The 16,835-nt window shown below is 42.6% G+C and overlaps 1 protein-coding gene across 9 annotated transcripts in view; it reads right to left on the bottom strand.

Annotated features, from left to right (window-relative positions):
* Nucleotides 1–4,176: 4,176 nt before the first annotated feature.
* The window catches only part of LOC119177760 (glycoprotein-N-acetylgalactosamine 3-beta-galactosyltransferase 1), a 442,569-nt gene continuing 429,910 nt past the window's right edge, over nt 4,177–16,835 (bottom strand). For all 9 annotated transcript variants that reach the window (XM_075865846.1, XM_075865795.1, XM_037428946.2 and 6 more), the window contains one exon: nt 4,177–5,140. In XM_075865846.1, coding sequence (XP_075721961.1) covers nt 4,970–5,140 — 171 coding nt within the window. In that variant the 3' untranslated portion in view covers nt 4,177–4,969. The remainder of the gene's footprint in view (nt 5,141–16,835) is intronic.

The following is a 16,835-nucleotide window of genomic DNA, read 5'->3' as shown; positions in this document are numbered from 1 at the left end:
ATACGTATTCTTAACATTACCTTCTGTTTCAGGTGGACGAGCACATTATTTCGATCACTTCCACAGCAAAACAAAAATTATGTTTTCTTCGAAGAAAACTTGAAGGAAAAGGGAGTGTTCTCAACAAAGCTTTTAGCCTACAAAACATTCGTCAGACTCTTCCTCGAATACGGATGTAAAATCTGGTTGCCTCACACCCGCACTAACATAAGAAAATCGAAGCGGTACAGAGGAACGTCATATAATTCATCTAACGCAAAACTACGGCGTCAACACTCATGCACTAATCTTCTATTTCAGGCATTCCTGCACTACAAGCACGAGCGAAAAAGGACATGTTTAAATTTCTTAACTCATCCACAATTATTTTAAAATAGACACTTTAAATTATGTTTCTTATTCACAAATGCGACCCGGCAGACACAAACCTACGAACAAATGCAACAGTTATCAGTTCAAGTTTCCCTTTTGTCCAGTAACCATCCCTGAATAGAATATTTCGGCATCTCACATCTGTAATGCTGAGTCTCTATCTCAATTTGAGTCGGAAATTTGCGGGAAATGCGGAGCACTGTGACAGCAAAAGCTGGAACAACGCCTTTAAGAGTATTTTTTATCGCGATAGATTTAAAGAGCTCGTTTTGCTGAAATTTGAGCGTCGGCGGTTGTGCGCGGAAAATCGCCATCTAGTCAGTGAAGAAAAAAGGGAGAAAGAAGCAAATGAAATACACTATAAGAAATTCTAGGCCTGAGAGGGAATCGAGCCGAGGTCATTTTCATGTCAAGCGGATGTTCACAATACAGCCACGCGTCTGCATGTGAACGTGGTAAAAATAACTTTTTCTGGTTGGAAATGCAGGCAAAGTAACACTTGTGCTTTACTAACACGCATGTTCTGTGCATGTGATTTGCATTACAACAATAAATATTGCAGTAATAATGTGTGGTACAAGCATGCATTGACACCGAGCCTCAGAACATCTCATTATCATAACCAATTCATTGGTTAAACCTAGTCACCCACTACAAAAAGCACACACATTACTGCACACATATTCCCTAAAGGGCACGTAGTGGGTGCATAGCAAGTTTGAAAAGATTTCATTCACAAGGTGGTTGAAAGATGTAGTAGGGACAACATGTACTCCTAAAGGCAAAGCTAATGGCTCCTCCAAATTTGAGTAGCTGCTGCATAAACACTTGCAGGGTGCAGGGGCGGCGCCAGGGGGGGGCAAGGGTGGGCTGGAGCCCCCCCAATATTCTCGCCTGCCCCCCCTATGCCCACCCAAGTGCCCGGAAGCATATATTGAAAACCTAGTAGGAGCAGAGCTAGCTTGCCCCCCCGGAGGAACTCACTTTTCGTGGTTGCCCCCCCAGTAAAAACATCCTGGCGCCGCCCCTGGCAGGGTGCCCACTACGCCACAAATCATATATTTTGGGTAGTAGACAGGTGTTCTTGTTCTTGTACACCTTCTCTTGTGGCTCATATCTACTGTGGGGGAATGGCTAGGCATTCGCTATGCCGCTTTGTCATCCTCGGTCATTCTTCGGAGAAGTGGGGTACCCGCTACACACAATTTCGGGCATTCTTTTATACTGCGGCTCACGACGATGAACAATTATGCCCGACGCTTTTGTAATGGGTTTGACGACCCTGTCGTTGCACAATTCACATTGTGTGACGCCTGGCTGTTTTTTTTACTGTTTTTAAACGCTTTATTACTCATGTTAACGCGATTCCTTTCCCGACATCAAGCCTGCCTTAAGGTAGTTTGGAACGGACTTCAAAGGATCAGCGTGGCTCTCTGGTCTGCGTGGCTTTCTGAATTCCGGGCTGGCATGCAGGGGATCCGCCTTAGAATCCCATAGTGTGATTGGTGCCTTTATTTGCTAATTCGTTTTTTTCTTCTTACTTAGCGCGACAGTGGTTGACGACCCCGGTGCTGGCAGCGGACCACTACGGCGCACGCGACCCTGCAGCTATCACTGTGAAAATTTAATTTTCAGTAGTCAGTGACATGAATAATAATACCAGCATGTACTTCTGTATTTTGTAAATAGTCATGTAAGAAGCCTTTGTCGTTCAATTTGCCAATTTATATGCTCTTGTATTTTGTTTTTATATATCTAGTGTAAAGATTGCTCACGTATGAAGTGCAAAGTGTATGCTACTTTTTTGTGTCCATCTATGGCCCCAGAAGTGACTGGCAGTACTGCAAATACATAAATATATGCTGCCGCTCCCTTGCCTTCTCCCATGCTCCTGTGACGGCACGGCGAAAAATGGCGCCGCACAGACCCTCTGCGTAGACTAACTGTATATGGTTCATATACAGTCACTCTAGCTGCGCGTGGTCTTGGGCCACGAACTACAGCGAGACCAAGTCACGTGCGCGCCGAGAACAATCTCTTTCTTTTCTCGGGCAGCGCACTGTGAGCACTTCTTTCCTGTCCCGTCTCCTTCGGGAATCACCGGGCTGTAGCCTGCCTGACTGCGGACGTGTTTTTGTTTGTGCTAACTCTGGGTCCATACTACAATCCAAAGAGTGATGCCTAGTGCCCATGCGTGGTTGTGCTACGCTGAGGCGCAATTATCGGAAGCGTACACGTACGAGATTTCCCCAATCGCTTGCGAGCAGACTATGCGCAGCATATTCGCGAGGAACCTTTTCCCGAGCGCCGTGCGAGATCTATTTGCTCCCCGCATCCGGAGAAGAGACCCTCTACGTTGTTTCAGGGCGCTGCCAAAGGCAATGAAGTGTTAAATGCTTTGCGACTTGAGCGTGTGCACAGCAGTGCGCTATACGTGAGCAGGTGACAGTATACACTGCCCTGTGGGTCGCTAAGATTGAACCAGCCGTGTTCTCGATTACGGGGAGGTTACCACAAGCTTGAAGAGGCGTGAAAAACTATTTAGCCTGCCTGCCTGAAACAGCACCGCAGTGACTTGCCTGAGTTTTATGCTGCTGAGATGCAGAAGAGCTTGATATTTTGGTTATCTTGCGCACAATTGGAAACAGATGAGCACCAAACATTGCTCGCAAAGGTAAAGCAATGCCTTACCTTTGCTTTTCACGAAACCTAGTTGTGAAGCGCCCCGTCATCCAAATTTGTTAACTCTTTTGTGACGGCTAGTTTTCGGTCTGACGTAGCATAACGGTAGAGCTTCGTGTGTGCTTTGTGGAATAAGTATCAATTTTGCCGATAAATTTTAGTGATGAATACCTCGAACAACGACCAACTTTCGTGTTTTCTAAAAATTAAATGGGCTCTAACTTAGCACGCTCTACGACAGCTTTGCACTTGTCCTCAAGTCGATAATTAAAAGTTTATTTTGCGTGCTGTTTTGTTAATTATACGAAACAGTGTCATTTCATTTGTGGCAAAGTATTGTTCATTGATGTGGAGTTAGTGGGTGGAAACGTGAACCTCATTATCATAGTATTTTAATTAGAGATCTGTGTTGTCTAAGAAAACGCCCTGAATACTGTGTGCTCATTTTACTGCCACACACAGCTCGACATAACGCCACGTAGCTGACGTACATTTTTCTTAAATTTCCACTTTGGTTCCTTATAGCTCTCAGATATATTCTATTATTTCAATTTGAACCGGCTAAAATTATGGTGATAAACATGTACGTCACACTTACTTCTGTTTTAACAAAAGTGGGCGGAAAAAATCCGAGACTGTAGTGCTCGTAAGTTAAACGATTCCGACCAGTCATCACGTTCGACATGGCACTAAGTGTAGCTCATCATAAACACATAATTTTGTAAATAAATATTTTGTTATTCTGGCATAACTCAATTTCGCATAATTATTTCAGTAAGACAGAGACGAAAATAGCTCATGGAGATAATATGGATCAGCTGATAGATAAGTAAGTAGATGTCCTTAAACACCATATATTCTATTGCACTGTCACATCGGCTGCTACTGTACAAAACTTAAGATATATATGGCTACTGATTACAGCAGATGGGATATAAATCAGAGACTGAGATAAACATCCATGAAACTCACAAGCACTGCATATTGAAAGCAATGAGTGCAAAAACGTCTCAGAAAATCTTCAGACTAATTGGAAGTAAACTTAATGTATAAATGTACCTGCCCATCTTACTAGTAAACAAAATACAGTCTCCCTTATGATAGCACTGCAGCGATGAAACCTTTTCAGCAACTCCTCCTTTATTTCCGAGACAAAAATAAAATGCCCATTATTGAAAACATTCGCAAACTCACCCTCTTGAGCAAAATTGTTCAAAAATAAGGCTCCTAAATGGCTCCTTGTCGTTATGTCCTGATATGACGATGTCGCATTCCAAGGAGCATATAACACTTTTAGATAATTAACTTCTAACTTTTATGTTACCAAATACCTTAAAATTATTTTACCGTAAGCTTTAGGAAAAGGACACTATCAACTTTGTCCCTTTGTAGCAGTTCCGGTGAACTTTGCATAGGTATGGCACTTTGCTACATGTACAGTTACCATGGATCAATTCAACACAGCTTCTTTAGCGATATTCTGAGATCACAACGAAACATACAGGAAAGTAAATGCCCCAACTACAGATAAGACCACAAGCCTGATTACCCATGTAGTGACTAGGAATTCGATCATTCAAATTTGTTTTATGTCTATTATGTTCGCATCATGGGCAGCTCAGCCATCGGCAAGTCACACATAGTGAATAGTAGCATTAGATATTCTACATTTACAATGCACTGCAGAGGATTGAGTTGAACAAAGCCATAGCCCTACGTTCAGCTTCAAGCCCACCATCTTCGTATAACGCTACAACTCGGCATCTACACACAATAGTTTCATGTTGTCACAGCTCCAGTGCACATTGACGAGTGTTGCCTGCACATTGAGCACAGAAGAGTACCATCACTGAAGTATATGAATGATGACTTAGTGCAGCAGCGCGGAGTGCCTGGTTTAAGAATTTCCGACTGGTCATGACACATTAGTCCAGTTGGTTGCACTCTGTTTCCCTGGAGCCTTTAGGCGTATACTGGTGTCTATGCCGTACGGTCGCAGATGGTAAACAAGGTACTCCATGACGTACATCATGTTAGGGCTGACGTAGTGGAATGAGATGGCTGTATCACTGCAGCAGTCCATACCCTGCAAAAATAAAGTATGGTCAAAATGAGCTGAATTCATGTACTTCACACATCGTAACACCTCAAGAAGTTACAATGTGTCCAAGTCAACTACTCTTTTCTTCGTGCAAATGAACTAATCCTTGAAGCATAGCAAGGAGGTGAACTCACAATATAATTTTTATGCAGTATATCCTTTGAGAATTGATATAGTTCAACCGAAAAGTGGTCGAAATAGGTGTTTATCAACCTAATGATTAGGCGAGAAACTTGTCTTCATTGACACGACAGCATTAAAAAGCTTGTTTTGCAGAGATTCCGGCGTCAGCATCATTAGTTGTAAGCGAAAAATCATCATCTTCTGCGTGACCGAAAATTGCGAATGATGCAATTAAGATATAAATAAATGATAAAAAAGCCTGGAGCTGAGAAGGGACCCAACAAGGGTTGTTCTGATTTAAGTGGGGATCGAGCACAGGTCGTTTGCGTGGCAAGCATTTGCTCTACCACACGACCACGCCTCTACTAGTAGAAACAGTGAAAAGAACTTCCTCTGCTGGAAATTACAGTGAAAGTAACTTTCATGGGGGACACAATCTCCCCAATCCTATTTACCGCGTGCTTACAGGAGGTTTTCAGAAGCCTAGAATGGGAACAGTTAGGGATAAGAGTCAATGGAGAATACCTTAGTAACCTGCGCTTCGCCGATGACATTGCATTGCTGAGTAACTCAGGGGACGAATTGCAACTCATGATTACGGAGTTAGACATGGAGAGCAGAAAGGTCGGTCTTAAAATTAATCTGCAGAAAACGAAAGTAATGTACAACAACCTCGGCAAGGAGCAGCGCTTCGAGATAGGTAATAGTGCACTTGAAGTTGTAAAAGACTATGTCTACTTAGGGCAGGTAATAACCGCAGAGCCGAACCACGAGATTGAAGTAACTAGAAGAATAAGAATGGGGTGGAGCACATTCGGCAAGCACTATGAAATTATGACGGGTAGATTGCCACTATCCCTCAAGAGGAAGGTATATAACAGCTGTATCTTGCCGGTACTTAGCTACGGAGCAGAAACCTGGAGACTTACAAAAAGGGTTCAGCTTAAATTGAGGACGACGCAGCGAGCAATGGAAAGAAAAACGGTAGGTGTAACCTTAAGAGACAAGAAGAGAGCAGAGTGGATTAGGGAACAAACGGGGGTTAAGGATATCATAGCTGAAATCAAGAAGAAGAAATGGACATGGGCAGGGCATGTAGCGCGTAGACAGGATAACCGCTGGTCATTAAGGGTAACTGACTGGATTCCCAGAGAAGTTAAGCGGGTTAGGGGGAGACAGAAGATTAGGTGGGCAGATGAGATTAAGAAGTTTGCGGGTATAAATTGGCAGCAGCAAGCACAGGACCGGGTTAACTGGCGGAACATGGGAGAGGCCTTTATCCTGCAGTGGACATAGTCAGGCTGATGATGATGATGATGATGATGATGATGATGATGATGATGATGATGATGATGATGATGATGATGATGATGATATAACAGCTGTATCTTGCCGGTACTTAGCTACGGAGCAGAAACCTGGAGACTTACAAAGAGGGTTCAGCTTAAATTGAGGACGACGCAGCGAGCAATGGAAAGAGAAATGGTAGGTGTAACCTTAAGAGACAAGAAGAGAGCAGAGTGGATTAGGGGACAAACGGGGGTTAAGGATATCATAGTTGAAATAAAGAAGAGGAAATGGACATGGGCCGGGCATGTAGCGTGTAGAAAGGATAACCGCTGGTCATTAAGGGTAACTGACTGGATTCCCAGAGAAGGGAAGCGGGTTAGGGGGAGACAGAAGATTAGGTGGGCAGATGAGATTAAGAAGTTTGCGGGTATAAATTGGCAGCAGCAAGCACAGGACCGGGTTAACTGGCGGAACATGGGAGAGGCCTTTGTCCTGCAGTGGACGTAGTCAGGCTGATGATGATGGTGATGAACTTTCATGCTTTACAAACAGGCGTCCTATGTACAGGCTTCACAATGCAACATGAAATCTTGCAGTAATTCCGTGTGGTGCAAGCGCCTATTGCCAGCTGGCATCAGAACATGTGGTTATCAATGATAATCATATGGCTTCGTGGCTTAAAACCAGTCACCTTCAACAAAAGGCACAGACACTACTCCGCCTATTTCCTTGAGGCCACGTAGTGGGTGCATAGCAAGTTCAAAAATGTTTCATGCACTAAGTGTTTGAAGTACGCACTAGAAACAGCACATCACTATCTTGTTCAACTCTTAAAAGTAAAGCTTTAAGGTCCATTAATTTTTTTTCGGGGTGCTGCCTGGTATTTCTTTTTCGAAATATTAGTTTGTAAGAATTAAAAGAAAAGCGGCGCACAAAAAGACGGAGACAAAGAAGAGAACCACACACAGCGCTGCACTCACAACTGGAAGTTTAATCCGAGCAACAAGAATTTAAAAAGTAATAGCCGCGCATGACAAGTGAGGTACAACGAGATTAAATGATACGCTGATCAATAAAAGTGAACTCTTTTTTGTGCAATGTAACCGAGGTCTGGCTTACGCAAGCATCACGTAACTTCTTAATATGATAGGCTTCAGACACCTCACGGGTGAATTGATCGTGGTGCTTAAAAATAATAACAGTGTTAGACAGATCAGGTGTGCACCCACACGTGGCACAATGCAAAGCCAAATGGGAAGGCGTGCCATTATGCAAAGAGAGATAGTGCTCCCGCAACCTTTTATTGACACAGCGGCCCATCTGTCCCACATAATGAAGGCCACAAGATAAAGGAATGCGGTACACCACCCCCACAACACAAGGCACATACTTATTTCTATGGTTTACGGCACATTTCTTTACATCTGGCTTGTCCTTCTTGTCTAGCTGATTTGACACCAATGCACATATCTTTCCCAATTTATTGGGTGCCCTAAAAACCACATCAACTCCGTAGCGGGAACCAACATTTTTTAACCCATGTGCCAGTTTATGCATATAAGGAATTGCTGCGAACTTCATTTTTCCCGATTGATTTTCCTAGCTGATGCCCATTTAAACCACCAATTAACTTATCACAAACAGCCACAATTATGTTAGGGGGGAATCCTGCTTCCTTTAGTCTTGCAACTTGCTTAGCAAAACCCGAGCCCAACATATGACTGCGCGATTTTTCTAGAGCGGATTTAAGGCAGGTGAAAGCGATGCCCCTCTTTACCACCTTTGACCGATTCTTAATTCTTAATTTTGGAACCAATTCTTAATTTTGGATCAGCCCACTCAGAGGTGGTAAAGAGGGGCATCGCTTTCACCTGTCTTAAATCCGCTCTAGAAAAATCGTGCAGGCATATGTTGAGCTCGGGTTTTGCTAAACAAGTTGCAAGACTAGAGGAAGCAGGATTCCCCCCTAACATAATTGTGGCTGTTTGCGATAAGTTAATTGGTGGTTTAAAAGGACGTGCAGCTAGAAAAATCAATCGGGAAAAAATGAAGTTCGCAGCAATTCCTTATATGCATAAACTGGCACATGGGTTAAAAAATGTTGGTTCCCGCTACGGAGTTGATGTGGTTTTTAGGGCACCCAATAAATTGGGAAAAATATGTGCATTGGTGTCAAATCAGCTAGACAAGAAGGACAAGCCAGATGTAAAGAAATGTGCCGTAAACCATAGAAATAAGTATGTGCCTTGTGTTGTGGGGGTGGTGTACCGCATTCCTTTATCTTGTGGCCTTCATTATGTGGGACAGACGGGCCGCTGTGTCAATAAAAGGTTGCGGGAGCACTATCTCTCTTTGCATAACGGCACGCCTTCCCATTTGGTTTCGCATTGTGCCACGTGTGGGTGCACACCTGATCTGTCTAACACTGTTATTATTTTTAAGCACCACGATCAATTCACCCGTGAGGTGTCTGAAGCCTATCATATTAACAAGTTACGTGATGCTTGCGTAAGCCAGACCTCGGTTACATTGCACAAAAAAGAGTTCACTTTTATTGATGAGCGTATCATTTAATCTCGTTGTACCTCACTTGTCATGCGCGGCTATTACTTTTTAAATTCTTGTTGCTCGGATTAAACTTTCAGTTGTGAGTGCAGCGCTGTGTGTGGTTCTCTTCTTTGTCTCCGTCTTTTTGTGCGCCGCTTTTCTTTTAATATGAATACACACCAACTCGCCCAACTTTCTATTCTGTTAATTTGTAGGACTTTTCACTTAGCTAGTCCTTATTGCTTCACAGCTTTATCATCCTCCTGCAAAGCTCTGTGTCGCTTAGATTGCATCTAGTATGACAATTTCAGAGTAGAAGCTGCCAGATTCTGTTCAAAAACAAATATGCAACTCGTAAATTTAACGCAAGATCAAGATCAGTTTGACCAATTTCCACAGGAGCATAAGGAGGGACACTCAACAGGGTCAGTCTAAATGCGGCTTTGTTCAGCCACAATCAACAAGATAAAAATATCACCGCTACATGCGAGATGAATGCAAAAAAAAGGACATATCCATTAGGTATGGTATGGTTCAGACTGTCTGTACGAATGCCCTACGGTGTAATTTGTTTCTCATCAAGCCCTTTCTTACACCAGGTGTGATAAGAACACCAGTGGGTTCAAGCCATTTTGGCGACCACCTCAAGTGTATTACACAATAACTGCGCTCATGTATTACCTTGAAAGCAATGCATCACTACAATATTTCAGAGTGAAAAATTTTCACAGAATGCCGCTGAATGGATGTTTTCCAGAACATTTATTCGGAGTTTGTTATTGTTTCTTTCACTACATATTGTGGGGAGTATGAGCCGAGCATGAAAAAGAAGAAGACGTAAGCTGGTGCATTTTACTGACACCATACATCTAAACATTTATGTAAAGAATAATATAGAAAAAACATTATTTTTGTTGTACAAAATGTGACAATAATCTCTTACAGGTATTTAAATACTTTTCACCCTGGGGGACTGGTCAAAAGCAGGTGGCTCCGAATATATACATTGATATGTACCGCTTACATAGAGGAAGAACAAGTGAAGGACTATGTGGTTTCTTCTCCCCATCTTGGTTGTTTCTTGTTTTGTTTTTTCCCCAAGCCACTGCGACTGTGTAATACTGTACGTATATTCATCTTTTGTCGTCTCTCTGTAACATCTTTGGCGGAGATGCGAGGTACAGCCGAAGCACATCACGAAGCTTCGCTGCAGGCATCTTTTTGGATAGACAACCATGTCGACAAACAGTTCCACCGATTCAGCGCCGGGTATTTTAAATGCACCCAGCCACGTTGTTGTGACCCACCAACGAGACCCTGGCCCCTTCTGCGGAACTGATAAGGTGCACGCGAAAAAGTGGCTGGGCGACTACTAGCACACCAGTAAGACCAATCAGTGAGATCTCACATCGATGCTCAAAAATATCAGCTACTACCTCAGGGGTACGGTCAGTGTGTGGTTCGACACGCACGAGGAGGAGCTGACCAGCTGGTACGTATGTAAACAAAAATTGAAAGACCTTTCTGGAAAGCCCATTGCACGCAAACGAGCCACCCAAAAAAAACTCTCGTTCTGTGCCCAAACTTCGATGGAGCCATACATAGTGTACAGACAAGATGTCTTAGCCTTGTCCCGGCAAGTTGACGGCCAAAAGCCCGGAGCTCACAAGATAAGCCACATTCTCAAAGGCATCGCGGATGACGCCTTTCATTTGCTTGTGTGCAAGGACTGCTCTGCCATAGACAACATCATCAGGGAGTGCCGGCGGTTCAAAGAAGCAAAAAACCGACGAGTCGCTGTTGCCACGGACTTTGCCACAAGGTTTGCTTTCGAGCACTTCTCACCAGCCGCGCAACCCACATAGCCGACTTCTTGTTCCACAAAGCCATTATTCAGCACGGAGCACCGTGGAGGTCTTAACGGACCATGGCAGGCAGTTTTTCTAAGGTCATCAATTATATTTTAATGTCTTGCTCTACAAAACATAGGCTAACTATGGCGTACCGCCCGCAGACGAATGGCTTGACGGAGCAGATGAACCAAACCATTAAAGACACGCTGGCAATGTACGTGTCTGCCAACCACCAAGATTTGGATGCAGCACTGCCTTTTTTTCACGTTCGTCTATAATTCGTCACTCCACTAGCCGGCCTTTATTTCTTTCTATTGCCGAAATCCAACGTTACCTATAGACAGGATAGTGCCTCCTTCGATGTGTCCACCTACTGAATACGTTCAAAAAGTTATAGCTCGCGCTTACCATGCAGGTCAACTTGCGTGTGTTCGGCTAACTAACCCGCAATCTGGGCGAGATCGCGTAACGACAGAAGTCAGGGAAGTGCCCATTAAATAGAAAAAAATTCCGCCATATCCACGAAGTGAATGATGATGAGTGGGCGAAGCTCCGGAGGTAAACCTGGTAAACCATGAATCCTCTGTACATTTTGCCCACTCGATTTTATCACATCGCTCCCCCTAGCGTACGTCGCCGCACTAAATCGAACGATTGCCTTCAACCAATGACATGCGCCATATGTGACATCATTCCTATTTTATAAGATCTCGCGTCTTTCATCAACTACAAGTACCGCTTTCTAGTTTATAACATCTTGCATCTTTTCATCATCAGCTACAAGTACCACCATTTAGTAAACACTACAAGAACTAAACGAGAGGTGGCTACATACAGGAGACGGTACCGCCATCTAGTGAACACTGCAAGAACTAAACTAGAGGTGGCTACATACAGGGGACGGTACCGCCATCTAGTGAACACTGCAAGAACTAAACTAGAGGTGGCTACATACAGGCTACAGGGGACGCACAGCCCACGCCCTAAGGAGCTTCGCCCCTAAAAAAAGGGGAAAGAGAGAGATGAGACACAACTTAGTGGTTGTCTTATTTTATTTCTAACGGTTTCTATCGGGGGACCGGTCTTTGTCAGGGTTTACGACAGGTAGATGCACACATAAAGCGTAAGGTTTTGGCTCACAGCCACTCTTGGGAATTAGCCAAAAGACGGGTGTGTGTATCTATATATATATATATATATATATATATATATATATATATATATATATATATATATTTCTTGAAAGTCTTTTTGGATTCGGTCGAGTTATAAGTCACCAAATGAAGCGGACGCGCAAACTAAAAACGATGCTTTATTGCCAACGTTATGGCTGGGGACCAGCCTCCATCAGGGCACATACATACATACATACATACATATATATATATATATATATATATATATATATATTTCATCCACTTTTCTTTCTTCTTATTTACATTCCATTGGTTCTAATAACTTCCCCTGTACATTCCTTGGCATTAGTGTCTGTTATATCTCATTAATATTGTGTTAAAACATGGAAAAACGAGCCCTTAGGTATACACTTATTTCCCTTATATATATATATATATATATATATATATATATATATATATATATATATATATATATATATATACCCACACTGTTTCGCGCTGAGCAATTTATTATTAACTGAGGCCCCGCCGACATGCCACTCCTCACAACGAAATCATTTTCTTCCACATTCTAGCACAGATTAGGTTAGTTTATCCGCCCGTTATTGACTAATGTTCATACTGCGCTGGCTGTGATAGTGCTAATCTTGCGTCTGCACGACTTGTCGCAGCTTTCATGCTTAGTAATAAATGGCTAGACAGAACGGAAGATACAAGTTTACCTTAGATACAATCTTAGATATCAATTAGGTACCTTGTACTTGTGTTGCGATAGGTCTCGAAAAGCAAGTATCTGTAATTCCAATACATTCATTATAGTCTCGTGTATCTTCAGTGAAAATATACTGCTATCGGAACACTACCGGTGAAACAACACTCGTTGACTGAACTATGCTTCTCAGGCGGGTATGGTGCCACACTGCCACCTGAATAAAGCGAAGGGAAGCATAATTTCATCTTTCGCTACTGTCCACCATTGAAGGGAGGCGATGAGATGCACCCATCGCTTTTAGTGAGCCAGAGCGACGTGGCAGCGCTCCCGCAATTTCGACAGAAACAAGCGCGTGAACGAGTAGACATTCACCCACTCGCTCACGTCCCTATAGCTCTGCAGATTTTGCAGTGAAAGCTGTTATGAGATCCCAACTCGGGTCGCGCGCGGCACCGTAGTTGTCTACCACCAGTGTCCAGAACCATATTCGCACTAAATATAAAGAAAACGTAATACCAAGGACACAGTGGGGCTTGCACCCAGGTTTGCTGTGTGCCAGCCTGATATTCTACTACTGAGTCATGCCGGTGCTTAGGACTTATTCGCAAACTTGCCTTAGGTAGGTTTCATGTCGGGAAAGGAATCGCATTAAGATGAGCAAAAAATTAGGCAACCCTAAAGCTTCGCCTTTAGGAGTCGAACGGAATAGGACATCCTGTTCCTATATAATGCGTATTTCAAACACTTAACGCATGAAATCTTTACGAATTTGCTACGCACCCACTATACGTGGGCTCAAGGGAATAGGCGCAGTACCGTGTATGTCTTTTGTAGTCGTGTGCTGGCTTTCAAGCATGGAGCCGTAATAATAATAATAATAATAATAATAATAATAATAATAATAATAATAATAATAATAATAATAATAATAATAATAATAATATTATTAATAATAATAATATTAACATTAATAATAACAATAATAATAATAATAATAATAACAAATTTATTGTGTTTTGTGTGACGAGTTCTATATAAATGTGTGTTTTTGCTAGACTACATAGCTCATGAAAGAACTTGAAATACCTTTGAAAGTTTTTTTCAACAGAGGCGAAATGGTGTTTAATATTATTACATGGAGTGTAATGTTCCAAAAGCATGACATCATTAAAATAAAAGCAGGCCGGGATTCTATCTCGCGACAGGCGGGTCAGCAGTCAAGCACTATTGATAGTCACGCTAGCAGTCACGCCATATTGATGACCGGATGAAGGTGTTTCGCTTAACAATCCTTTGTCACCGACGTAACAGTGCCAGCAATGAAGTATCTTCGCTTTGAAATTTGGGGTGATGTGAGCTCAAGAAATTGCTTCATATTTAATTATCAGTTTTATGTAAAAGCTGTTCGAAAAGCACCGCCTTGAATACAGTTGTCACTGAAACATTTCTGACTGCAGTTACAAAATACTGCGGTCGCTTTACAGTTGCTGCTCACTTCAATATTTGTTGCATTTTTTTCTTGTCAGCTAAGTGTCATCTAAATGCGCCTTTGTTTAAGCTTGTGAATATTTCTTCCAAACAAAATCTTGAAAAGTAATAAAAGAACACGCTGATCACGATAAAAGCGAATAAAACTGTCGTTGTCGTCTCTCTCTGATGCAGAAACTGCAGCGATCAAGCATTTTCAGAACAATAGCCCTTGTAAAATGGTGTGGTCCCTGCAGACAAAAGCAACGCTATAGTGCTACTTGATAGCACTGACTACCACAACAAAATGATGACTTTGCTTTGAGACAGCACCACGCACCAATGCCTTGGGAACGACCCTACATCGAATCTGCATCGGGACTTTCACAAGCTTTTTTTTTGATGTATCCGCTTGCGGTCCTCCTCAACGCAAGCCCCCTGAACTGCCAACACTATCTAGAACTAGAAGAAGACCTGCGCATGGCTGCATGACGTTACCACAGTGAGATCAGCCTAAACGTTGTCTTTCCCCGAAGCTACAATGGCTTTCTTCTCGAAATGACATTTTTTCTGGAATAATGTTCTTATTTGGGCCGTCTTCAAGAGCACAGAACATGTGAATCGCGGAATATTCTCAGTATGTTTCAACTAAACACTGGCTTTTCATGCGCTGTAGAAATTTTCACAGCATGCACAGCTATTTCTTACAGTTGAAAAGAGGCTGAAATTTTCGTTATGAGACATGTTTATTGATGATCCTTAATATACCAACAGGCAAAACAAGTGATCAGAAAAAAAAATATGCTTGAAGAGTGCCCAGCTTTCGAAGCCTTGCTTTCAGTTCTTTTATTTTCAACGATGTTTCGCTTCGCAGCCTTGCTTTTATTCAGCTCGTTATTTTCAACTTTTCAGATATTATTTACCCACTATAGCGTGTTGGCACCTGCTCTGAGAACATAGTTTAAGACTATTTCAGGAGAGTGGCCACCATGGCAGATATCCAAGTCTTCATTGCATTCAAAAAGGGAGGTCGCAAAGTTTACAAAACGTGGTTTTGTTTTGCACAAGCGAAAAAATTGTGATGCGTGCTTCAGGTGCGGAGAGGGGCTTCTCAGCTTATCAAGGACAATTTTCAATGTGAGCACTGCATGTGCAACTACCGCTTGAGGAAATTTCAGTCCATCATGCGTTGCATTAGCTATTAGAATGCCTCATGCTCCTGTTCAATGCTCCGATTCTCAACAGTCAAGTTTTTTCGGCAGGAACAGCAGGCAAGTATCTTCACTGCAGCATATGCACAATTACCTGCTACAAACGTAATAGCTGGTAGAATTTTTCCTTCTGCTTCACATCATCGCGCATCACTGCAACATCAAACTGCTTCACAAGGACTTCCAAATCAGTGGTAGGAATGCAAGGAGCAATGGTATCTAAGGTGGGAAGATCACGTATAGTCTGGAGTCTCAGCTTCTGCTCGGATTCACAAACCTGACATTTCAGAACGTGATATTGCACACCAGACAGCTGCCTCTATCCCAAACTGCCAAACCTGCCTTTCAAATCTCCAGCCTGAAATTTCCCAAGCAAAACCTATTCACTACAAAACCTATTCACTGCAAGACTTCTTCAATGCAACACGTTGGAATCTCAGCAAGAGCATGTGAGGCATGTCCCAATGCTATGTACATTTCACGAGTTAACTGGCCAGCATCGTGCTTCAAGCTCTGCCAGTGATTGAACCAATCCACAATCTTGTTTAGGTACTCAATTTGATGGCATTGCTGTGCACTCATGGGTTTTTGAAATGGGTCTCGAAGACGCTGGTCTTTGAATGGCATTTTGATATTGACATATTCACACTATGTCAAAACAACGTTAATAAAGTACAATATACCTCTTTCATGCTCAAGTGTTACTTTGGTGCTTTTTAGGCTGCAATAGTTGAACTGTTAAGACCCTCAGTTCTAGATTTACATTCTGTCACTCTAGAATAAATTCAGTGACTTGTAGGACCAAGTTGAAGCAAGTCACAAGAGCTCACTTTTTTCTCCTTCATGCAACTTCCATAGTGCGTTAAAGGAGGTTGTAAGCACAGATGGGTTTTATGAGAGGGCACTGAAATTGGTAAAAAAGATGCACCTTCCATCACTACACTGATTCGTCTAGTTATTTGGTATGCACTTCAAGATATACACTGCATCCAGAATAAAAACCAAGAAACTTGATGAGTCTGACGGGTGGCTGTACACAAAGGTCACTCTCGGAGAATCAGCAAGAAATGACAGCCTTTCGGTTGATCGAGTTGTTGTCAGACACTACAGCAACTACACGGATTTCAATGTCTTCTAGTTTCCTGATCAGCAGATCGAGAAATTCGTGCAGCTGCTTCGCTTCTACTTGTGCTACAGTAAGTATATGCACAACATCCTTGTTTTATGATAACAAGATTTGTATCATGAAGACATATGGTGTTTCCGCCACATTTTCATTGTCTGTCGCTACAGCCGTGACATAACCACCCTTATACTGAAAGGATGCCTGCAGGTAGA

The sequence above is a fragment of the Rhipicephalus microplus genome, chromosome 1, assembly GCF_043290135.1.
Source record: "Rhipicephalus microplus isolate Deutch F79 chromosome 1, USDA_Rmic, whole genome shotgun sequence".
Classification (NCBI taxonomy): domain Eukaryota; kingdom Metazoa; phylum Arthropoda; class Arachnida; order Ixodida; family Ixodidae; genus Rhipicephalus; species Rhipicephalus microplus.
Note: the sequence above shows the minus strand (reverse complement) of the source record. Positions and strands in the feature narration are given on the sequence as shown.